This window comes from Oncorhynchus keta, unplaced genomic scaffold (assembly GCF_023373465.1).
Source record: "Oncorhynchus keta strain PuntledgeMale-10-30-2019 unplaced genomic scaffold, Oket_V2 Un_contig_3943_pilon_pilon, whole genome shotgun sequence".
Classification (NCBI taxonomy): Eukaryota; Metazoa; Chordata; class Actinopteri; order Salmoniformes; family Salmonidae; genus Oncorhynchus; species Oncorhynchus keta.
The window spans coordinates 126881-153241 of record NW_026287518.1 but is presented as its reverse complement, the minus strand read 5'-3'; the positions used below and the strand labels follow the sequence as shown (position 1 = coordinate 153241).

Sequence of the window (26361 nt, the reverse complement as noted above, 5' to 3'; positions counted from 1 at the left end):
CAAACTAACCCAAATGTTCGGTTTAATTTGTGCTTTCCGTATGTCTGTTTCTTGGGTAACGTTGCCCATTGTAGTGATTGTCCTTTAGCATTCTCACTTTAGACAGTCTGTGTGTTCTATCAGTCAATACATGTGAATTTAATCCATGGCATCATGAGCGTTTAAATGTAGGATCTTAATTTGACCAGTTTCTCACAGCAGGAAAATAATCCTCCAGCAAAGTGGAAATTACAGACATTAGAAATTACAGACATTAAACCTCAAGTACAGTACACTACAAGATTGCATTTCCTGCTGTGCAACAACCGGGTGATCAAATTAAGATCCCACACCTGTAGGTAATTCTAATGTTTTTCGTTTTCTGTGTCTTAACAGCATGCCTCTTGACCGAAACACACTCCCCAAAAAGGGACTGAGGTAACTCATCACTCATGCGTTGTCCTTTTAGTGTTTCCTTGTTTTGTCTTTTCATTCTCACAAGTTATTCATACATGTCATTCTAACTGACAAAATCTCATGTTGTGTCTAATATCATGTTGGTGTAGGAAAGCAGTGTTACATAATGACGTTAGTATTTTGCTTGACATTTGTCTCAGGAGTTTTAGCCGATGAGGGTTTGGCACATTGAAAATTGAAAATATTAATGGGAGTGACAATTTAGTTTCACCTCAATTGCTGTACAAATCCTGTTGAAGAATTATCTTCTAGAGGTAGACTATTAGTCACTGTTGTTCCTCTGGACACTCCACAGTTCCTCACAGATTACAGGTGCCTGAAGTCAATGATCCCATGTCTAGTGGATTCTGAATAGTTATATCCAGGCTCTTTTTGTACTTTCTTTCCTCCTCGTTGACTGTAGGGCAAGGCAGGGCATCCATTTTAAATCAAGTTTCCACTACTCCTGTCCTATCTAATGAATGAAATTGTGTCCAGACCCTCAACACTAGAAGGTGTGGCACCCTATTGGCACCCTATTCCCTATATATAGTGCCCTACTTTTGATCTGGGTCCATAGGGCTCTGCTCAAAAGAAGTGCACTATGGAATATGGTTCCATTTGGGATTCAGCCCCTATCACACCACCATGCAACAAATGGCTTTTTCTACCCAACTACTCTGTCTTCAAAAGCACTGCAACAAGTCCAGGCTTCTGCCCAGGGTTTGATATTTGTCTTTATTAGACTGCAGTAGAGAGTGAATCTCTACCTTGAGTAGGAGTTCTGCAACCTTTTATAATTCACTGCATGTAATGCTAAGGGGATGTTTGACACAGAAAGAACACGTATTTCCTTTTAACTGTACTTTCACAGCAGGCGTGGAGGCATTTTGCCTTCAGAAGTTTATTTCTATTGATCTCAGAAGCCACTCAGCAGTTTAGGACTGGGTTGTATTTCTTGTTTCGCTGCCTTTTTTTTTCTAGAGGGATTCAAAGCAACAAATTGCCAGAGGGGATTCAAAGCAACAAATGGCCTTTTTTTCTAGCCCAGAGGGATTCAAAGCAACAAATGGCCTTTTTTTCTAGCCCAGAGGGATTCAAAGCAACAAATAGCCTTTTTTTCTAGCCCAGAGGGATTCACAGCAACAAATAGCCTTTTTTCAAGCCAGATAATAGCTAAATGATTATGATATTCATGTGTCCAATGCTCAGTTTTTAAATGCACATTAAGCAGACTTCAAAACATACTCTGATTGGGGCATTCTCTCCTCTGAACTCCAAGTGGAATTCAAAATCAATGGACAATTCTGTGCAAAATAAGCAATTTGATTTGAAGTTGAACATGCAGACATGTGCACATGATATATCATTCACTACATTTCACTGTCATTAGATGTCAATCAGAGTACCTTTCTTCGTCTGAAAGAATTCAGAGTGGGGTTTTAGTATGACAGACAGTCTGTTATGAGCTTCAGTGTTGAAAGGATGAGCTTGAACTCAATTATCTTCCTTTAAGGATTAAATATGGCTGCCTATCAATCATTTAGATAACGCTTCCTTCCCCCTGCTAGGAACCGCTAGAGATGAGGAGAGTAAAGACTGTGTGTGTGTGTGTGTGTGTGTGTGTGTGTGTGTGTGTGTGTGTGTGTGTGTGTGTGTGTGTGTGTGTGTGTGTGTGTGTGTGTGTGTGTGTGTGTGTGTGTGTGTGTGTGTGTGTGTGTGTGCATGCTTGCACATAGGTGGGATGGGTGGCTGTGCCTGTGTGTGGGTGGATGCATGTGTGTGTGTCTGTGTCCACAGTGCTTGACTTGGGCCGGAACACACCAAAACTCTTCCACCTCCCTCCAACGTTATACTGCTTGAGGTCTAGCACCTCTTTTAGAATATTGACTTAATTATATTGTGATGTTTCTGCATCTATATATAAGCAGAGTACCGTCACCTATTTTAGTCAAAGTCAAGCACTGTGTGTACGTATATAACTATGCATGAGTTAGTGAATATATTTGTCACCACACTCCAGTCATGTGATATGTAGATAATACAGTTGCATGGTTCAATAGACGCCATGTTGAATCAGTGGTGCCACTAGTTGACGTGTACCACGTCCTCTCTAGGTACCCTCCCTCGTCCAGACAGACGTCCCATGAGGAGGGGAAGGAGTGGCTGCGTTCTCACTCCACTGGAGGGTTACAGGACACGGGGAGTCAGTCCCCTCTCTCCCCCCCTGGAGTTGCATGCACAAGCACCGGAAAATACCACTACTCCAACCTGCGTAAGCACTACTCCAAATACCACTACTCCAACCTGCGTAAGCACTACTCCAAATACCACTACTCCAACCTGCTTAAGCACTCCTCCAAATACCACTACTCCAAATACCACTACTCCAACCTGCTTAAGCACTCCTCCAAATACCACTACTCCAAATACCACTACTCCAACCTGCTTAAGCACTCCTCCAAATACCACTACTCCAAATACCACTACTCCAAATACCACTACTCCAAATACCACTACTCCTACCAAAAATACCACTCCTCCAAATACCACTCCTCCAAATACCACTACTCCAAATACCACTACTCCAACCTGTTTGTGTGTTTTCTCCCCAGTGAGCCCCACCAACCTGTCACCCTACAACCTGCCAGGACCCAGCAGTATGAGTCGCTCCAACAGCATCCCTGCCCAGGACTCCTTTGACCTGTATGGAGAAGCCCACCTGGGGGGCAGCGCCACCTCTCTGGAGGACAGACCCCGGGGCATGAGCCGCTCTGGCTCCTTCAGGGACAGCACCGATGAAGGTAGGCCCAGACTGTGGTCCTATATATGCATTGTGTATATATATTAATAACTTGTCTGTGGAACGCTGCTTAGACCAAGAAGAAGTGATAGTCAGGGTTGAGTTCTCAGACTGAAGCTCAAAATGCACTGGACTAGGAACCCGACTTTTTCTGCTTCTCCTTTTAAAGAGAAGATTGGTGTTAACATTTTGGTAACGTGCTGGTGCCACTTGAAAGTAATGTTACTAGTCAATGACTCGGCCCTTTGAATTATCCAAACAAGTACTTCATTCGTACACAGCCACACACATGCCATTAGAATATGTTACTTTTACATGCAGATGAGATGGTGCTATTTATAGGACCACTGGTTATGTTCTCTTAATTCCTCTTCCTCACTCGCTCTCATGCTCTCTCGTTCTCTCGCTCTCTCTCTGTCTCTCTCTAGTCCATGGATCCTCACTGTCGCTGGTCTCCAGCACCTCGTCCCTGTACTCTGCGGTAAGTTGCGTTGTTTTCTCCAAACACACAAACATTTAGACAATCATGCGTATGGCAGCCATGGGTGCTGTGTGTGATCCCGGTTAATTGGTGTCATTAGCCTAAAATTATTTCAGGAGACAATATGTAATACATTTTTCAGCAAACGACAGCCCTGCCCCACCTCGGGGGTTTGTGGTATATTGCCAATATACCACGGCTAAGGGCTGTGTCCAGGCACTCCGCATTGCGTCTTGCCTATGAACAGTCCTTAGCCGTGGTATATTGGCCATATACTACACCTCCTCGGACCTTAATACTTAAATATATCATACATGTTTATATTTAGGCAGTGCATCCAAGGTGATATAGGCAAATTCAAGCTTGGTGAAGGTGTGGATTTTTGGGGGCAAAAGGCAACACTCCAGCTGCAGTCAAACTCGATGAGAAGACAGATCAGTTGAGGAAGATAATCAATTACTGGCGCTCTCCACCCCTTTCCTCCCCAGCAGAAAGTTCTAGAAAGGCCTGGAGAGGAGTTTAGACATTCACTGATTTCAGAGACTTGTTCTGAAAGTCTTCCTATGGGGCAGAAAGACAGCAAGCAGTTATTGTTTATTCTTCATTTCATTGTGTCGATGTTTGGTTGTATTCATATTTTAATATTTTAATTGTAATTTCATGTTTATTTGTTTACATTACTATAATATTTATGTCAGTTATGATTTGAATTTCATCATACTTTTCTGTTTGCTATTTTATCATTTCTTCTCATCTTTGGCATTATCTAGTCATCAGTTTTGTTTAATCTCATCTGTTATCACTCAACACCTGGGGCGTGTTCAGTAGGCAGAAAACGTTGTGAAACGGGGCGGTACTATTTCAGCCTGTCCTATGAGAAACGTTTGTTTTCATTTTCCGTTGCAAAGCGTTTTGCTGCGATGCGCCCTAATGAGCACGACCCTGAAAAACACAACTGACAAAGAGCAATTTTATTAAAATCTCCTACGAAGAACATGATAAAAGTATCATGACACATTTTCCCAAAGTCATTACAACACCAATCATTCAGCCCAACAATATAAAGATAGACAAAACATATAGATGTCAATCAAAAGGCCATAGATGATAACCAATGAGAATGCTTGGCTTACACAAAAGTTTGGCACCCTGTTTTCAGGGCAGTGCAAAGTGTTGAGTTGCCATGGTTTCCCATTGCAGCAGCTTGAACCCACGTTTTCTTACTTCCAGGTTCTTTCCTTTCTGGCCAAGGTAAAGACTATGATGCTGTCAGCTATGATCTCTCCACACCACACAGACAACGTGTTTGTATGCCCACCACATGCTCTGATGCTGGTTGAATGTGGCAGATGTTCACACAGGTTTTTGGTTGGTGTGTGAAAAAAAACAACCAATGCTACTTGTGTGCAATGTTACCAATGTGTGTATATATTGCAATACATACATACAATGTATTATGTTAATTATCCCTGCCACATCGATTACATATGACTTGATTGGCCAAAATCAAACGTTGTGTAAGTTGTTAGTACAGTCTGACCTGACTTGAAATGACACCACAGTCAACGACTTCCCAACACACGCAATAACATCTGCTAAATATGTGTATGTGACCAATAACATTTGATTTAATTTAATTTGATGCATCAAGAGCTGCCTTAGCATTTGCTTTCACTTCCGGGCGTCATCTATGGCCTTCTGGCTCCTGCATCATACTCCATCAAAAGCTCAACCCCAATGATCTACTCATTATGACAATGGGCATTCATTGCATCCATAAAGTCGCTGTCAGAAGTGAATCATTGTTCATACAACGTGGCTTTTTCCTGCACATCTTAACGACATGTCTTCTCTCCCAAACAGACAGAGGAAAAGGCACATTCTGAGGTAAGTGGCTTGGCTTGGTGAGGGACAAAATGTCTCCTGTCTGTCTGATTGGTCTCTGTCTGGTCTATCTAATCTCTGTCTGGTCTGTCTGGTCTGGTCTTGTCTATCTGGTCAGCCTGGTCAGCCTGGTCTGGTCTGCCTGTCTCTCTGGCCTATCTGGTCTGTCTGGTCAGTCTCTCTATTTGTCTATCTAGTCTGTCTCTCTGGCCTATCTGGTCTGTCTGGTCAGTCTCTCTATTTGTCTATCTAGTCTGTCTTGTCAGTCTCTATCTAGTCTCTCTGTCTGTCTAGTCTGTCTCTCTGGTCTGTCAGTCTCTCTGTTTGTCTATCTAGTCTGTCTCTCTGGTCTGTCTCTCTGGTCTCTCTGGTCTGTCTGGTCTGTCAGTCTAGTCTGTCTAGTCTGTCTGTCTGTCTCTATTTGTCTATCTTGTCTATCTAGTCTATCTAGTCTGTCTCTGTCTGTCTCTCTCTTTGTCTATCTAGTCTGTCTCTCTGGTCTGTCAGTCTGGTCTGTTTGTCTATTTGTCTATCTGGTCTGTCTCTCTGGTCTGGTCTGTCTGGTCTGGTCAGTCTCTGTTTGTCTATCTAGTCTGTCTCTCTGGTCTGTCTAGTCTGTCAGTCTGTTTTGTCTATCTAGTCTGTCTCTCTGGTCTGTCAGTCTCTCTGTTTGTCTATCTAGTCTGTCTCTCTGGTCTGTCTGGTCTGTCTAGTCTGTCTCTGTTTGTCTCTCTGTTTGTCTATCTAGTCTGTCTCTCTGGTCTGTCTGGTCTGTCAGTCTCTGTTTGTCTATCTAGTCTGTCTCTCTGGTCTGTCTGGTCTGTCTGTCTGTCTCTCTCTTTGTCTATCTAGTCTGTCTCTCTGTCTGTCTGGTCTGTCAGTCTCTCTGTTCTGTCTATCTAGTCTGTCTCTCTGGTCTGTCTGGTCTGTCAGTCTCTCTGTTTGTCTATCTAGTCTGTCTCTCTGGTCTGTCTGGTCTGTCAGTCTCTCTGTTTGTCTATCTAGTCTGTCTCTCTGGTCTGTCTGGTCTGTCAGTCTCTGTTTGTCTGTCTGTCTGTCTGGTCTGTCAGTCTCTCTGTTTGTCTATCTAGTCTGTCTCTCTGGTCTGTCTGGTCTGTCAGTCTCTCTGTTTGTCTATCTGGTCTGTCTCTCTGGTCTGTCTGGTCTGTCAGTCTCTCTGTTTGTCTATCTAGTCTGTCTCTCTGGTCTGTCTGGTCTGTCAGTCTCTCTGTTTGTCTCTCTGTCTCTGTCTGTCTAGTCTGTCTCTCTGGTCTGTCAGTCTCTCTGTTTGTCTATCTAGTCTGTCTCTCTGGTCTGTCTGGTCTGTCAGTCTCTCTGTTTGTCTATCTAGTCTGTCTCTCTGGTCTGTCTGGTCTGTCAGTCTCTCTGTTTGTCTATCTAGTCTGTCTCTCTGGTCTGTCTGGTCTGTCAGTCTCTCTGTTTGTCTATCTAGTCTGTCTCTCTGGTCTGTCTGGTCTGTCAGTCTCTCTGTTTGTCTATCTAGTCTGTCTCTCTGGTCTGTCTGGTCTGTCAGTCTCTCTGTTTGTCTATCTAGTCTGTCTCTCTGGTCTGTGTTTGTCTGGTCTGTCAGTCTCTCTGTTTGTCTATCTAGTCTGTCTCTCTGGTCTATCTAGTCTGTCTCTCTGGTCTGTCAGTCTCTCTGTTTGTCTATCTAGTCTGTCTCTCTGGTCTGTCTGGTCTGTCAGTCTCTCTGTTTGTCTGTCTGGTCTGTCTCTCTGGTCTGTCTGTTTGTCTGTCAGTCTCTCTATTTGTCTATCTAGTCTGTCTCTCTGGTCTGTCAGTCTCTCTGTTTGTCTATCTAGTCTGTCTCTCTGGTCTGGTCTGCCTGGTCTGGTCTGTCTGGTCAGTCTCTCTATTTGTCTATCTAGTCTGTCTCTCTGGTCTGTCAGTCTCTGTTTGTCTGTCTCTCTGGTCTGTCTGGTCTGTCAGTCTCTCTGTTGGTCTGTCTAGTCTGTCTCTCTGGTCTGTCAGTCTCTCTGTTTGTCTATCTAGTCTGTCTCTCTGGTCTGTCTGGTCTGTCAGTCTCTCTGTTTGTCTATCTAGTCTGTCTCTCTGGTCTGTCTGGTCTGTCAGTCTCTCTGTTTGTCTATCTAGTCTGTCTCTCTGGTCTGTCTGGTCTGTCAGTCTCTCTGTTTGTCTATCTAGTCTGTCTCTCTGGTCTGTCTGGTCTGTCAGTCTCTCTGTTTGTCTATCTAGTCTGTCTCTCTGGTCTGTCTGGTCTGTCAGTCTCTCTGTTTGTCTATCTAGTCTGTCTCTCTGGTCTGTCTGGTCTGTCTGTCTCTCTGTTTGTCTATCTAGTCTGTCTCTCTGGTCTGTCAGTCTCTCTGTTTGTCTATCTAGTCTGGTCCGGTCAGATCTCCATAATGAAAGATAACAATCAAAGCACGAGCAGTGATATATGTATCCACTTTGTCCACAATCAGGTTCTGGTCTATCAGTGGCGGACCTAAAACTTGTTTATATAACCTTGGACTTGGTGTCCAAGTCAAATCTCTTTGACCCTATGGTGCATTGCTTGTCATTGGCCAGTCTTTTAAACAACCAGGCATTTGAATAGAACCAAACAGCACTTTGACTTGATCTTTACCACACGTCATGCTGACAGTCAGGGACAAACATCATTAATACACCCTATTCTATATCCTTCTCTGTGGTTTCACTTCACACCCTAGTCAGTTATCACTGGCTTTTCTCTCATTACAATGACTTCCTGTTTCTGTTTGCACCCTACATGAACACGTTAGTTAAAGCCCACAGGTATAATGCATTATTACTTGTTAAAACCATGGTTGAGTCTTTTTAAAATGCATTATACCAGTCAGGTTTAAAGAAAGTGTCACCAAAGTGACAACTAGCCTAATGTGTTTAGATGCTTGTACACGTTTTCCCCTTTTATTGGCTAATTTGTCCAAGACTGTACTGTTGTTTATGTGTGAGAGATTGCCTTATTGGCTAATGGTTTAAAGTGGTAACCGTGAGGAAACATGCTGCTTTGTCATCATCGTAACAGACATCTCTCTCACCATATCTTCTGTTTGGACTAAGCCTGCATCATAGAGTTAATTATATTCTTCTCTTTTCAATCAAGGGTCAAACAGGCCAAAATACCACGGTAATCCCCCACTTACGTTCACACTTACATTCACCCCATTGTTTTATACTGTGGCAATGAGACAGACTTTACATCAATGTTTTCAAATGGATGTTTACTAGGCAGCTGGTACACCAGGTTTTGGATTTGCATTTGAAGGGATGGAATCGGAAGATAGGCATGCTCTGTTGTATTTTCAATCAGTCCTGGTTTTTAGGAGAGACGTGATCGTCATGGTAATCTGTTATGTTTTTCCCCACCCAAACAAACAGCAAATCAGGAAACTGCGACGAGAGCTGGACGCCTCCCAGGAAAAGGTTGCGACCCTCACATCTCAGCTGTCTGCCAATGTAAGTGCCTCTTACTTCAACAAACACTGAGCAGTCAAAACGTCTGCCTCGTGGTTCATTTGCATCCTAGCCTGTCAGAGAGGTTCGGGGGAAACTCTGCCTTTGCCAAACCCTTGAATGTAAATCAGTCTAGACACCCACTAATTCCCTTTCTCTCTCTGACTCAAAGGTTTCTTAAGCTTCTGATGAAATGTTTTGAAGTCTGGGTTGTTGTTTTTTCGAACACGGCTCGAATATGCGGCTTGTTTACCGGGAATTGTCCTGCGAAGCAGGCCTCATCCTGTGGGGCAGCAATATAGAGCGGCCTAGCAAGAACATGCAGATTCAGCAAAACAGAGAGAGGGGGCTTGTGAGCCCAGTTGGCAGGGAGGAAGTGTATTATACAGAGTGAGAGAGAAACCTGAGAACCCAAAGCATATCAGGTCTCTGTGGAGAGATGGGCGTTCCTGTCTCTCTCTCAGTGCTGGGCCCTGCGTGAAGCGTCTGATCAAGTAGTAGGCTGACAGGGTCTTCGCCAGGGTCTCTGACTTTGATCGAGGAGTTCTACATCTCCAGGCACTAAGGCACCACACTGCCAAGTAACTTCCAACTAGCTTTTGTGTTCACTGTGTGACTCATACAGACCCCAGATGTCTTTGTAGAAAAGTTGCATTGTTTAATATATGAGAGAGCTTTTTTAGATGCCTTTGTGTATATATACTGAACAAAAATATAAATGCATCGGTGTTGGTCCCATGTTTCATGAGCTGAAATAAAAGATCCCAGACATTTTCCACACGCACAAGTAACTTATTTCTCTCTAATTTATTGCACAAATCTGTTTACATCCCTGTTTGTGAGCATTTCTACTTTGCCAAGATAATCCATCCACCTGACAGGTGTGGCATATCAAGAAGTTGATTAAACAGCATAATCATTACACAGTTGCACCTTGTGCTGGGGACAATAAAAGGTCACTCTAAAATGAGCAGTTTTGTCACACAATACAATGCCACGTATACTACCGTTCAAACGTTTGGGGTCACTTGGAAATGTCCTTGTTTTTTAAAGAAAAACACATTTTTTTTGTCCATTTAAAATAACATCAAATTGATCAGAAATACAGTGTAGACATTGTTAATGTTATAAATGACTATTGTAGCTGGAAACGGCTGATTTTTTTTTAATGGAATATCTACATAGGCGTACAGAGGCCCATTATCAGCAACCATCACTCCTTTGTTCCAATGGCACGTTGTTAGCTAATCCAAGTTTAGCATTTTAAAAGGCTAATTGATCATTAGAAAACCCTTTTGCAATTATGTTAGCATAGCTGAAAACCTTTTTTTAGCCTTTTAAAATGATAAACTTGGATATCCACCAGAGCTGTTGCCAGAGAATTGAACGTTAATTTATCTACTATACATTGCCTCCAACGTCGTTGTAGAGAATTTGGCAGCACGTCCAACCGGCCTCACAACCGCAGACCACCTGTAACCATGCCAGCCCAGGACCTCCACATCTGGCTAATTCACCTGCGGAATCGTCTGAAACCAGCCACCAGGACAGCTAATGAAACTGAGGAGTATTTCTGTCTGTAATAAAGCCCTTTTGTGGGGTAAAACTCATTCTGATTGGCTGGGCCTGGTTCCCCAGTGGGTAGGCCTATGCCCACCCATGCCAAGAGTGTACAAAGCTGTCATCAAGACAAATGGTGGCTACTTTGAAGAATCTGGTTACTACATGATTCCATATGTGTTATTTCATAGTTTTGATGTTTTCACTATTATTCTACAATGTAGAAAATAGTACAAATAAAGAAAACCCTTGAATATATATATATATATATATATATATATTTACCTCATGCCTTTCCTGGGCTCCTGATCCTAATCTGTTCCAGTAGCTCATCCCCACCAAAACCATACACTCTCTCTGGTACCGGATGGTGTCTGGTACCGGATGGTGTCTGGTACCGGATGGTGTCTGGTACCGGATGGTGTCTGGTACCGGATGGTGTCTGGTACCGGATGGTGTCTGGTACCCAAGCTTCATGGCCCATGCTGTGCATTGGAACAACATTTTCTCTCCGGAGACTCCAGTGGTTGAAACATGCACTGCAGCATTGATTAAGGGCAGCGTTTCAGGTGCTGTAATCTGATTTGTTTGGGAGAGATACTGCATCTTCAGCAGGTGCATACTGTATGTTTGCAGTCATGTTCTCCTGAACGGCTGATTAAATATAAATCCCACTTAGAGAGAGGCACTGTTTTGTCATTGAACGAATGAGAAGAGCTGTAAGTGTGGTGTCTGCTGATTGATGTCATCGTAGATTGACCCTAATCACATTTACAATTCAGTCATTTAGCAGACGCTCTTATCCAGAGCCACTTACAGTAGTGAGTCATTTAGCAGACACTCTTATCCAGAGCCACGTACAGTAGTGAGTCATTTAGCAGACACTCTTATCCAGAGCCACTTACAGTAGTGAGTCATTTAGCAGACGCTCTTATCCAGAGCCACTTACAGTAGTGAGTCATTTAGCAGACCCTCTTATCCAGAGCCACTTACTAGTGAGTCATTCAGAGACCTCTTATCCAGAGCCACTTACAGTAGTGAGTCATTTAGCAGACCCTCTTATCCAGAGCCACTTACAGTAGTGAGTCATTCAGCAGACGCTCTTATCCAGAGCCACTTACAGTAGTGAGTCATTTAGCAGACCCTCTTATCCAGAGCCACTTACAGTAGTGAGTCATTTAGCAGACCCTCTTATCCAGAGCCACTTACAGTAGTGAGTCATTTAGCAGACCCTCTTATCCAGAGCCACTTACAGTAGTGAGTCATTTAGCAGACGCTCTTATCCAGAGCCACTTACAGTAGTGAGTCATTTAGCAGACCTCTTATCCAGAGCCACTTACAGTAGTGAGTCATTCAGCAGACCCTCTTATCCAGAGCCACTTACAGTAGTGAGTCATTTAGCAGACCCTCTTATCCAGAGCCACTTAAAGTAGTGTGCATACATTTTCGTACTTGTCCCCTGTGGGAATCAAACCCGCAACCCTGGAGTTGCAGGCGCTGTCTCCAGCAGCTGAGCTGTACGGGACACTAATGGACTGTATGTAAGACGCTCATTTACTGTATCTGCTCACTGCCTTTGTAATATGTTAACATGGAAATTAATATTTTGACCTTTTTGGAATAAGGAATATTTTTAATAAAGGACTATTCGTTGTGTCACCTTCAGCATGGTCCTAGCAGGTCAGTCTGGCCTGATTTGTAGCTAAAATGGCAGCCACATCAGGCACACAGTTGTATGTGTTTAGTCACATATGGTTAGAGAAGCTCTCCCACGTCCACGTCAATCTATTTCATGTTTGTTTGAGTTTTCTTTGATTAGAACAGAGCCGAATGAGGAAAACCCAGCATCCTGGAAAAAGGATTAAAAAGAACGTTGTAGAAGCGTCTTGGTATTGTACTGAGAGGTTTATAGAGAGGTTTATATTATCCTCAGAAGAGATTCCATTCCTTGCCTTGGCTGTCATTAAAGTGGGTTTAAGAGGTGGGTGTATATCTCTGCGCTCTACTTACCTACCTACCTTACCCTAATTCTCCTTCCTTTACCCTCTGTCACTCTCTCTGTTTCCTTTCCTTCTCACTCCTTTCCCTCTCTCACTCCTTTCTCTCTCTAGATTGCCCTCCCTCTCTCTCTTATCCCCTCCCCTCTACCTCTTTTTGTCCCTTTCTCTTTGGGGATTTGGGAATTAGTATATCTAGCCGTCTGTGCTGGCTTGTTCTACAGTAGTCATGCTGCTGTGTGTGTGTGGATGGGTAGAGCAGAGAGGGCTCTGAGGATGGCGTCGACACTGGGCAGCAGCAGTAGTAGTAGGGGCAGCTCTCTGGCCGGTTCGCTGGTCTGGCCACCCCTCAACCACTACCCCGGCTCCCAACAGAGGCCCCAGGGCAGGGGTCGCAAGGCCAAAGGCCAGGCGCGAGATGCGTGGACAGCTTCACAGCCCTACCCACAGGGCGGACAGGTGGGCAGCCGCGGTGGGTGTATGTCACATGATGGAGGGGGCTGACGGGATTGGACGGATTACATTTTGCAAAGGTTATATGCAATTCAGCCAGAGAGGAGAGAAGAGGACCAATATGGTGGTGTTGGCTTATTGGTGTAGGACTGTGATTACTGTGTGGCTACTCCTCCGCTCTATTGAGCTGAGATTTTCTTATCTGTGGGCACGCTGCCTGGCTCTGTGTGACTCACTGGTCCTGACAGGTGTCTGAGGCTCCATGCTGTGGAGTTGCGTGGGTGTGAGCTCACACTGTTCTGTCTGTTTCTCTCTCTGTCACACACATGCACACACACAATTACTATTCTTGTATTTTCTAGGTGAGGACTTATCACCCCCCCACACACACACACACACACACACACACACACTATCCCTCACAGTGCTATCCCATTTTCATGGAGCTTTACTTCCATCAGGCTCAGTGCAGCAGATTGTGTCATGCTGCTAAACATTCCGCACCCTTCAGTTTGTCGCCGGTGTTTCTTCAGGTGAAAAAATAACTCAGGCGCCGTTAAAGCAATGCTAAACCTTCCCTGACCTGTGTACAAGAAGATATGCCCACTTTTCACTTTGCTTTAGGTCTGGGTTCAGCTGTGTTTTTGTGCATGTTCAAATCACCAGTTGGCTGTGAAAATCAGTCCTAATCATGGATGTTGTTGTCGCTGCTGCTGTTGTCTTCAGAGAAAGTGAAGGTTCACAGCTTTCAGAAGAGCAGACGTGGTGTAGCTCCCACTTGTTCTGTACGTCATGTCTTCTCTGGACCTTATGTTTTAACTTCCAGTCCATCACATCAAAGCTCTCACCCTGGACCAGTGGGGGAGTGGGTAGCATGCAGCAGGCTCCGCGTTGCCGTGGTAAAGTACAAGCTGTAACTAGTGGGAATGTTCCTAGTGTGTTGGTTCAGATACAGAAATAAACATGATCGTCCAGCCAGTCAGTCAGCGCTGGTGGTTCAACAGAGGGATGACTTGACTCAGTCTATCAGAGCTGAGGGTCCCTGGGGAGACTTGACTCAGTCTATCAGAGCTGAGGGTCCCTGGGGAGACTTGACTCAGTCTATCAGAGCTGAGGGTCCCTGGGGAGAGGGGAGACTCATGAGAAACACGGGGGAACATGAAGAGGGCGAGAGAGAGAAATAGCCTACACCCTCAAGTCGCATCGATTCTTCTCCTATATGTTTAAGTGGCTATCTAACAATGGATTTTCCACACTGTTTGCTCAATGTGTGTTTGTGGATCATCTTGAATCCACCTGGTGAAAAGGTTGTTCCACCTACAGAGAATGGTATATTTATAGGACTTCAGGAAAATGTGCAAATGTAACGTTGTCTCTTCATGCCTACTTTAATGACCGGTCCAGTGCTTTTGTTGTCGGTGTTGAACTCTGACCTCTGTGTTGGCAGGCTCACCTGGTGGCAGCCTTTGAGAAGAGCCTGGGGAACATGACCTGTCGCCTAACGAGCCTCACCATGACAGCTGAGCAAAAGGTACGTGCCTCTTTCTGTTGCTGCGTCCCACCGCTACCAGACACCTTCTCATGTATGAAGTCACGGCTTTAGTGTTTCATCGTCTCTGAGAAGTCTGCCTGTTTGTGCACATCACTGTTAATCCATGGTCCTTTACACTTTACTATAACATTAACTTATAGAGGTGTTATAGAGCATTCATAAGGTCTTCATAAGCACTACATAACGTACCCTAAATCATTTAGAATCATCCTGTGTCGTGCCCATGGCACATTTACCACGCTTTATACAGCATGACTTTTTCTTATGAATGATTTCTGTATAGACCTCTTGTTGAAGGCTTCATTACGTTAGACGCTATGTTAAAGGACAATTCCACCCAAAAAACTGTCTCTCGGGATTTGTTTCATTAGTCCATTGTCATATGATGCAAAACTCATGATGCGGGGATGATTTCTGTATTTTTAAAGTTCACTATCCTCACAACTTTATTGCTGACAAGCAAAACATTTTGGGACTATGTCAACAATGGACCAATGAAACAAATACCAAAATATAGTTTTTGGGTGGTTTTCCTTGAAGTTTAGTGTGGGACCATTTCCACTCTTACTTGAAGATGTAACTTGTCACACATGTATCCTGATCCAGGACATTGGTTTCGCTCCATACTCTGCAGAGTTATTTCTTCAGGGGCGTGTACTGAATGATGCTATACTCATAGACAGATGTCAGACCACATTAGAGATGACAGAAGTGTTTGTTACGGGTTCGTAATTGGCAGCGCTTGAGTGGGATTAGGGTCTGGGAGAAGAACCCAGATAGGGTAACGTCATCCAGCTCTAAAACCAGGATCAGTGAAAGAATGGTGCATGTGTTGTAAATGTAAAGCCGTCCTTGTGATGAAACGTGAGCGTTTCCGTCTGTCCGCCCGCTCGTGGAAACCCTACTCATAACATTGACGAGCTGTGGCAGCCCTAATCCTGGATCAATTCAACCAGAGATTCTAGAGGGACGTCTTTGTTAAGCAAGCTGCCTGCGCCCTCCCAACTTTTAATTAAGACTGAAACCCTATCACAAGCCCACAGTGGTTTTGGGGGAATTGGAGCGATGTTGCCTTATATCTAATCATGTGGGTTTAATAGAGGAGCCGTGTAGGTTTTATCCAAGCAGGTGGGGCGGAGGGTAAAACTCTATTGCCAAACCTTATCTTCTTAAACCTGCTTATGGTCTATATCGGTGTGCTTTTGAGGCAGGAATATTTGACTGAGTTATTTAGATTGAGAATTGAGAGAATAGTGCCCCTGGCCGAAATTAAGATGTTTCTCTTTCAACAGGATTAGTGAACAAAAAGGTCTATTCAAGATCCACCTAAAGCACATTTGTTATTTTTGGGGGACTCCAAATGGTGTTTCTGCATTATATCTATAATCAAGCAATTCAATTGTTTTCAATTGTGCAGTTTGGTATTGTCTGTGGTGTGGTGGTGCTGTGGAGATTGGTATGGTCTGTGGTGTTGTGGAGATTGGTGTGGTCTGTGGTGTGGTGGAGATTGGTGTGGTCTGTGGTGTGGTGGAGATTGGTGTGGTCTGTGGTGTGGTGGAGATTGGTGTGGTCTGTGGTGTGGTGGAGATTGGTATGGTCTGTGGTGTGCTGTGGAGTGGTGTGCTGTGGAGATTGGTGTGTGCTGTGGAGATTGGTGTGTGCTGTGGAGATTGGTGGTGCTGTGGAGATTGGTATGGTCTGTGGTGTTGTGGAGATTGGTATGGTCTGTGGTGTTGTGGAGATTGGTATGGTCTGTGGTGTGGTGGTGCTGTGGAGATTGGTGTGGTTTGGTGGTGCTGTGGAGGTTGGTATTGTCTGTGGTGTGGTGGTGCTGTGGAGGTTGGTATTGTCTGTGGTGCTGGTGGTGCTGTGGAGGTTGGTATTGTCTGTGGTGTGGTGGTGCTGTGGAGGTTGGTATTGTCTGTGGTGTGGTGGTGCTGTGGAGGTTGGTATTGTCTGTGGTGTGGTGGTGCTGTGGAGGTTGATCTGTGGCGCTGCTTCTCTTCCCTCAGGAGTCGGAGCTGGCTGAGCTGAGAGAGACCATCGAGGCGCTGAAAGCCCAGAACACAGACGCCCAGACAGCCATCCAAGTGGCCCTCAACGGCCCCGACCACCTACACAAAGGTAGCGCCGCCAGAGTAGAACACTCCATATGCGCTAGTGTGGGCAAGAACCGCACCTCTTCCTCTTGATCGACCCACACATTTCAAACTCTGTCCCTCTTTACTCATGAGAGCAGCCATACACCACTCTAGAATGTTCAGAGCATCCATACACCCCTCTAGAATGTTCAGAGCATCCATACACCCCTCTAGAATGTTCAGAGCAGCCATACACCACTCTAGAATGTTCAGAGCAGCCATACACCACTCTAGAATGTTCCAAGCAGCCATACACCCCTCTAGAATGTTCAGAGCAGCCATAGACCCCTCTAGAATGTTCAGAGCAGCCATACACCCCTCTAGAATGTTCAGAGCAGCCATACACCACTCTAGAATGTTCCGAGCAGCCATACACCCCTCTAGAATGTTCAGAGCAGAATGTTCCATACACCCCTCTAGAATGTTCAGAGCAGCCATACACCCCTCTAGAATGTTCAGAGCAGCCATACACCCTCTAGAATGTTCAGAGCAGCCATACACCCCTCTAGAATGTTCAGAGCAGCCATACACCACTCTAGAATGTTCAGAGCAGCCATACACCACTCTAGAATGTTCAGAGCAGCCATACACCACTCTAGAATGTTCAGAGCAGCCATACACCACTCTAGAATGTTCAGAGCAGCCATACACCCTCTAGAATGTTCAGAGCAGCCATACACCCCTCTAGAATGTTCAGAGCAGCCATACACCCTCTAGAATGTTCAGAGCAGCCATACACCCCTCTAGAATGTTCAGAGCAGCCATACACCCCTCTAGAATGTTCAGAGCAGCCATACACCCCTCTAGAATGTTCAGAGCAGCCATACACCCCTCTAGAATGTTCACCCTCTTTGAAAGTTGATCTCAAACACCTGGCGCTTGGGAGTTAGACTGGGTAGGTACTAAAAAAGCGGGTTGTCTTGTGCTTCCAGATCTGCGGATTAGGCGGCAACACTCGTCGGAGAGCATGTCCAGCATCAACAGTGCAGCCAGTCACTCATCCCTGGGCAGCGCCAAAGACCTAGAGGACAAGAAGAAGAAGAAGAAGAGCTGGGTAAGTTAGTGAGTGAAGAAATCCCACGGGAGAAGGAGAGGAGGAGGGTTTCTTGGCTCGAATAGACGTCTCCATGCAGTGCACTTCACTCTAACCTCTGAACCATCTAAACCATGCCAGTCTCACACTCCTTTCTACTGAGAAGTCATACATTGTCATAACTGTGACTTGTAATTCCACTCCCTTTTCTCACGCTCTCCCTAACCCTAACCCTCTGCCAGGGAAAAGAGAGAGGCAACAAGGTGAATATGAAACCCCCCATCCTCTCGCATGTCTATGACAGAGTGAATGACTGAGATAAAGAAGGGTAACACTTTTGTACAAGGATCACATAATGGGCACTAATCTCCTAAGTGTATAATTGTGTATATAAGTAGATAAATAAGTAGATAAACCTTTATTCTATAGTGTTAGCCAGTCGTTAGTCCTTCATTCAGTGTTTCCTGTACTCATTCATGTGTAAAGAAGAAAACACTAAATAAAAGCCTAATAAAATGTGTTAATAATACCAACTAAAGGCTTAATTCACTATTTCAAATAGTGCCTAATGTGATCCATATACCCGAAAGGGACAGATACTTATTTAAGAATGAATCAGTGCTGTCCCACTTTGTTGCCTTAAGTCCCCCAGTCAGTGTACCACTTGATTAAGCGTACAGTCCATCTCTCCTCGTAATATTAAGCTTCTTTCCCCTCTCCTTCTGTGTGCAGTTACACTTCTGCCTCCCATGGAGAAAATATGACACACCCTATTTGAGAAACGCATTCATTCAAAATCCACGTTTTTGTAAATCCTCCCTCTACCCTGTGTTTTTCTGCCGGTAATACAGTTTCCTGCTGGTTAATGACTACTATTTTGCGAGGACCCTCTGAATAATTTTTCATTACATTCAATAATTACTCATACATTCTTATAATAAGATTCAGTACAGAAGACAACCCCACTTCAGGAGTATACAATCTGACCTCCATACTATCTCTTCTGGGAAACAGACCATGATGAACGGCTAAATGTTCGTCAAGGAGTACGACCAGCATCTTTACAACTGCTCAATTCTCTTTCCCAATCCTTCCCAGACTCTGAGCCAGAGAAAAGCTCAACCCATGCTCATAAATAAAAATCTGCTTCTTATTTATGCAGCTATTCATATTAATTTGCCTATAAAATCTGCCTCTGTGCCACTGTGGACTGAAACACTGGGAGTGTGTGACTCAGAGGTTAATGAAGTGCCTGTGATCTGGCTGAAGAGGGCATCACTAACAGCAGGGAGCGGGACATGGGCACACACACACACACACACACACACACACATCAAGTGCAGTTTCCCTGGATCCATTCTTCAACTTGTACAGGAAACAAAATGTCTCCTTCTTCCGGCTCCATTGTGGCTCCAGATGTTCTTTAACATGGGGGGAAAGTCTGCAGTCGCACTGAAAATGATGTGATTGTGCTATGGCTCCTCCTCCAAACAAGGGAGAGATATGAGGCAGCTCAGCTCTGAGTGGCACAACGAAAATGCCCCAGACCTCAGGAACTAGTCGCCAGTTAAATGGAGTTTTAAAGTGGCAAGGGAGGTATTTTGGGGTATGACAGTTGAACAAAGCTCATTAGGTATTTATAAGCTATATTCTTCAAAAATCAATATATATATATCATTCATTTGAAAGTTAAAAAATGGATGTACTAATCTCAGATTGCCCCTTTAAAGATAATGGTGGCCCTAGCGGTAATACAGTAGTGATGATGTGTGGGTCAGTGGAGGGGCGTGTTCTTGTGGTAACAGTAGTGATTGTTCTATCCTCAGGTGGCTGATTCCATCCCAGCACAGGTTAGTTGTACTGAGGCGTCGACTGTCCGTATGCTGTGGTGACCACCCCCTCTTCCTCCTCTCCTTTCCTCCTCAGTTCTTCAACGTTTTCTCCTTCTACAACTGTTTGGCATGGAAACAGCCCCCCTCTCCTCTTCCTCCATTTTGACTGCCTGTTTGTTTCTAGTTCCAGGACCTTAAAAAGTCTGGCTCCTCCCCTGCATTCCTCATTACTCCTCCATACAGTCTGGCTCCTCCCTGCATTCCTCATTCCTCCAGTCTGGCTCCTCCGCTGCATTCCTCATTCCTCCTCCATACAGTCTGGCTCCTCCCTGCATTCCTCATTCCTCCTCCATACAGTCGCCCTTGATTGGATCCCTCTCTCGCCCTTGATTGAGTTGCCTTGCGTTCCCTCTCTCTGATGGTGACTGTTGCCTAAGAACAGCACTGACCCGATAGGAAATGATCTCTGTTCAGTTGGAGAGATGGGCGATGTTGATGTTTTGGTGTTTCTCTTGCAGTTGCGGAGCTCGTTCAAGCAGGCCTTCAGTAAGAAGAAGGGCAACAAGCCTCAGTCTCCCACGACGACATCGAAGAGATGACAGACACATCACTGCCGTCCTCGCCCAAGCTACAGCATGCTAACAGACAGGACAGCTTCCCAACACTACTCTCCTCAGCCTCTACCACAGAGTGAGTATACTGTAATATACACACATGGCAGATAGCCTAGCAGTAAGAGCGTTGGGCCAGTAACTGAAAGGTCGCTAGTTCGAATCCGCGAGACGACAAGGTGAAGAATTGTCCCTTGTCTATTGTCCCTTGTGCAAGGCACTTAACCCTAATTGCCCCAGGGTCACTGTTGATAATGGCTGACCCTGGATGTGACCCTACCCCCGATGTCTTAGGGGAGTTGGGATATGCAAAAAACACATTTCTCATTAAGACATGTATGAATACACACTTGTACATGTGTGAAACAGGACAAATCTAATCACCCACCTCATTATTATTATTACAAACAGGCTACATCCCAATCTACATACAACACATACTTCAGTGTCCATGTCTTGGCACATGTTGTTTTTCTTCTGAATTCACCCACTCTTTTTTTATGTCTCTTCTTGTTCACCTTGTTTCTCCATTTCATATGTCTATCTGTCCAGTAACAAGTGCCTTTGTGATAGCAAGCCCCTCCCCATTTGGATGTCAAAGAGAAGGCTAAACGGTCATGTGGTCTACAAGCACAGATCTCGGTAACAGGCCGTGTGTGGCTGGCACGCTGTTGGGAGTGTGAAGTGCTTAACTCAGCCTGCTTTTATCTTTGGGTGGCTCCCAAATGGCACGTTAGTCCCTATATTGTACATTCTAGGACCCATAGGGCTCTGGTCAAATGTAGTGCACTATGTAGGGAATAGGGTGCTCTTTGGGACTTAACCTTTCTCTCACAAAGGGCCCCAATCAGGCCACGACGCAAAAATATAATGCACCAGAATGTGAGCCGCGTACACAAATATTAAAATCACTTGTAGCAGTCATGGGAGAGGATATTATATTTCCGTGCTTACTGATACTGCTGGTGAATTGGCCATGTACAGAAGGCTCCTCCATCTTGCTAATATCCTCAGCTGGCCATGCATTTGCCAGAAGCATGCTAGTTTCATTCACATCTGCTGTGTGTGGGCCAGCTGGCTAGTTGGTTTGCCCTCACTTCTTTGGAGGGTCCCTGACAGGCTTTCCTAGCCGCGGAGGGTGATGCTCATGGTGTGGGTTTTGAAATCAATTTCCCCATTTCAAATTGTAAACTCAGCTGTGACCTGCAGAGTTTGATAGTAGTGAATGACTTACATGGTAGCAGTAGTAGCAACACTGGATCTGTAGACAGACACCATCTTTGTCTTTGCTTGGCCAGATGGACCATTCCTATGATGGAGGATTCACTCATCCCCAATGCTCACCTGAACCCTGTGTGACCCCGTACCACCTATGTGTTTGTGTGTTTTCTAAGTATGTCTGCCATAATGGTTTCCTACTGACTCCAATGGATCCTCTTTGACTGTTCAGCCGAGTTCTCTCCCTCGGGGTTGAGGTTCCCTCGGTGGACGCTCCCCATGCCTGTACTGTACTGTATGTGTAACTATCCCTGTTTGTAGTATTTCTAGCCTGTATGTGTAACTACCTCTGTTTGTAGTATTTCCAGCCTGTATGTGTAACTACCTCTGTTTGTAGTATTTCTAGCCTGTATGTGTAACTATCCCTGTTTGTAGTATTTCCAGCCTGTATGTGTAACTACCCCTGTTTGTAGTATTTCTAGCTTGTATGTGTAACTACCCCTGTTTGTAGTATTTCTAGCCCTGTGACCCCTGTGTGACCCCTTGCAGGCTGTGTGAGTGCACGGAGGCGGAGGCGGAGATCATCCTGCAGCTGAAGAACGAGCTGAGGGAGAAGGAACTGAAGCTGACAGACATCCGCCTGGAGGCTCTTAGCTCCGCCCACCACCTGGACCAGATCCGAGAGGCCATGAACCGTATGCAGGTGAGGAACCAGGTAGCCTGCTAAACGAATGCACAACCCAAACCATGGGGGACCCACCAATGTTAATTAGCACTGACGTATATATCAAATCACTAATTGTACATATAGCCTTATTTTGTTGTTTAACACTAATCCAGTCCATTTCTTATCTGTTGTTTTATCTGTATGTATATTGTTTATGCTGTAAAAAAAAAAAAAAAACTTCAGGAGGAGACATTATTGGGTTACACCCAGAGAGACCTGTTTCCCAGGGGCCAGTGGGCCGTGACACTGTGCAGTTAGGGAGCTAAAGCAGCGTTTGGGGATTGTTCTGGCTCTTTGATGCCATGCCAGGAGTGACTGGGGTGGTCAGGGGGTTCAGGGGGAAGCCAACAAGCCGCGATGGCACCGTGGTCAACATACAATATGACCACTAATTAGGTTTATCTGTCGGTGGGGCTGGCCGTGCCATACACCCAATCGCCTTTCTGGTAGAGCAATGACAATGCATCTCATGACAAAGACCGAGGGGACAGTGGCTTGGCCGTTGATGCCAACTCCCATGACAAAATGGCAACAACTGGAGAAGTCAGCGCTCTCTCCTCAGATATGTAGATAATCTACCCAGGCCCTTAATCTGGGATTTAGGTTTTAGCCCAGTACAAAGAGCTCTGTTGAGATTAAAGGGTCTCTCACAGCCAACAATGACGCTAATACTGATCCAGAATGATAACTATGGGCAGTCTGAATGCAAGGAAATTTCCATATTCTTCTAATCGGCTTACCTCTCAGTAGAATGACTTTATTTTACATCGTGTTGGGCTCAGTTTCTGGATTGCTCTCTAAAAGCGTCCATTTGTGGTGACGTCATTGTCTCCCAACAGGTGGCATAGGCCTACATGATGAGTTATAACCATAGAAAGATGAATTACTAGACAGGACACTCAATACGGTTGCTGGTCCACCCATCACAGAACATTGACTTGAATGGGAATGTTCATTCTGGTAGTTCTATTTCTATAGTTTAGAAAAGCATCTGTCAGGAAACAACGACCGTGTCATTTAGAGTATCCTCCTGATGCTTATTCTCTGTCATTGGGCAGAATGAGATCGAGCTGCTGAAAGCGGAAAATGACCGGCTCAAGACGGGAGGCACCACGCCAGCCGCCACGCCAGCCAAGATGGGCCGGCCGCCCTCTGAGACCTCCAGTACATCCTCGTCCTCCTCGCGCCAATCTCTGGGCCTGTCCCTCAACAACCTCAATATCACAGACACCATCATGTCAGGTGAGCCACAGCTTTGAGCCTGTCCATCAACAACCTCAACATCAACTGTGGTGACCCACCATAACCCTGTGACTCTACAACATGACAGACACCATGTCAGGTGACCCACCATAACCCTGTGACTCTACAACATGACAGACACCATCATGTCAGGTGACCCACCATAACCCTGTGACTCTACAACATGACAGACACCATGTCAGGTGACCCACCATAACCCTGTGACTCTACAACATCAGACACACCCCACCATAACCCCGTGACTCTACAACATGACAGACACCATGTCAGGTGACCCACCATAACCCTGTGACTCTACAACATGACAGACACCATGTCAGGTGACCCACCATAACCCCGTGACTCTACAACATGACAGACACCATGTCAGGTGACCCACCATAACCCTGTGACTCTACAACATGACAGACACCATGTCAGGTGACCCACCATAACCCTGTGACTCTACAACATGACAGACACCATGTCAGGTGACCCACCATAACCCTGTGACTCTACAACATGACAGACACCATCATGTCAGGTGACCCACCATAACCCTGTGACTCTACAACATGACAGACACCATGTCAGGTGACCCACCATAACCCTGTGACTCTACAACATGACACACCATCATGTCAGGTGACCCACCATAACCCTGTGACTCTACAACATGACAGACACCATCATGTCAGGTGACCCACCATAACCCTGTGACTCTACAACATGACAGACACCATGTCAGGTGACCCACCATAACCCTGTGACTCTACAACATGACAGACACCATCATGTCAGGTGACCCACCATAACCCCGTGACTCTACAACATGACAGACACCATGTCAGGTGACCCACCATAACCCTGTGACTCTACAACATGACAGACACCATGTCAGGTGACCCACCATAACCCTGTGACTCTACAACATGACAGACACCATCATGTCAGGTGACCCACCATAACCCCGTGACTCTACAACATGACAGACACCATCATGTCAGGTGACCCACCATAACCCTGTGACTCTACAACATGACAACCATGTCAGGTGACCCACCATAACCCTGTGACTCTACAACATGACAGACACCATGTCAGGTGACCCACCATAACCCTGTGACTCTACAACATGACAGACACCATGTCAGGTGACCCACCATAACCCTGTGACTCTACAACATGACAGACACCATCATGTCAGGTGACCCACCATAACCCTGTGACTCTACAACATGACAGACACCATCATGTCAGGTGACCCACCATAACCCTGTGACTCTACAACATGACAGACACCATGTCAGGTGACCCACCATAACCCTGTGACTCTACAACATGACAGACACCATGTCAGGTGACACCATAACCCTGTGACTCTACAACATGACAGACACCATGTCAGGTGACCCACCATAACCCTGTGACTCTACAACATGACAGACACCATGTCAGGTGACCCACCATAACCCTGTGACTCTACAACATGACAGACACCATGTCAGGTGACCCACCATAACCCTGTGACTCTACAACATGACAGACACCATGTCAGGTGACCCACCATAACCCTGTGACTCTACAACATGACAGACACCATCATGTCAGGTGACCCACCATAACCCTGTGACTCTACAACATGACAGACACCATGTCAGGTGACCCACCATAACCCTGTGACTCTACAACATGACAGACACCATCCCACCATAACCCTGTGACTCTACAACATGACAGACACCATGAGGTGACCCACCATAACCCTGTGACTCTACAACATGACAGACACCATCATGTCAGGTGACCCACCATAACCCTGTGACTCTACAACATGACAGACACCATCATGTCAGGTGACCCACCATAACCCCGTGACTCTACAACATGACAGACACCATCATGTGGTGACCCACCATAACCCTGACTGACACCCACCATAACCCACCAGGTGACCCACCATAACCCTGTGACTCTCATGTCAGGTGACCCACCATAACCCTGTGACAACATGACAGACACCATCATGTCAGGTGACCCACCATAACCCTGTGACTCTACAACATGACAGACACCATCATGTCAGGTGACCCACCATAACCCTGTGACTCTACAACATGACAGACACCATGTCAGGTGACCCACCATAACCCTGTGACTCTACAACATGACAGACACCATCATGTCAGGTGACCCACCATAACCCTGTGACTCTACAACATGACAGAGGTGACCCACCACTCTACAACATGACAGACACCATCATGTGACCCACCATAACCCTGTGACTCTACAACATGACAGACACCATCATGTCAGGTGACCCACCATACTCTACCATGACATGTCAGGTGACCCACCATAACCCTGTGACTCTACAACATGACAGACACCATCATGTCAGGTGACCCACCATAACCCTGTGACTCTACAACATGACAGACACCATGTCAGGTGACCCACCATAACCCTACTCTACAACATGACAGACACCATCATGTCAGGTGACCCACCATAACCCTGTGACTCTACAACATGACAGACACCATCATGTCAGGTGACCCACCATAACCCTGTGACTCTACAACATGACAGACACCATGTCAGGTGACCCACCATAACCCTGTGACTCTACAACATGACAGACACCATCATGTCAGGTGACCCACCATAACCCTGTGACTCTACAACATGACAGACACCATCATGTCAGGTGACCCACCATAACCCTGTGACTCTACAACATGACAGACACCATCATGTCAGGTGACCCACCATAACCCTGTGACTCTACAACATGACAGACACCATGTCAGGTGACCCCTGTGACTCTACCATGAAGACACCATGTGACTCCCTGTGACTCTACAACATGACAGACACCATCATGTCAGGTGACCCACCATAACCCTGTGACTCTACAACATGACAGA

At 45.5% G+C, this 26361-nt stretch overlaps 1 protein-coding gene across 1 annotated transcript in view; it reads left to right on the top strand.

Annotated features, from left to right (window-relative positions):
• Positions 1-26361, top strand: part of LOC118380966 (neuron navigator 3-like) — a 280541-nt gene that overhangs the window by 232501 nt on the left and 21679 nt on the right. The window contains 15 exon segments of the mRNA XM_052508924.1: positions 376-417; positions 2553-2710; positions 3051-3239; positions 3667-3719; positions 4950-4970; positions 5583-5606; positions 8713-8736; positions 8988-9065; positions 14520-14603; positions 16637-16748; positions 17698-17819; positions 20149-20200; positions 20203-20320; positions 22009-22162; positions 23245-23428. Coding sequence (XP_052364884.1) covers positions 376-417; positions 2553-2710; positions 3051-3239; positions 3667-3719; positions 4950-4970; positions 5583-5606; positions 8713-8736; positions 8988-9065; positions 14520-14603; positions 16637-16748; positions 17698-17819; positions 20149-20200; positions 20203-20320; positions 22009-22162; positions 23245-23428 — 1415 coding nt within the window.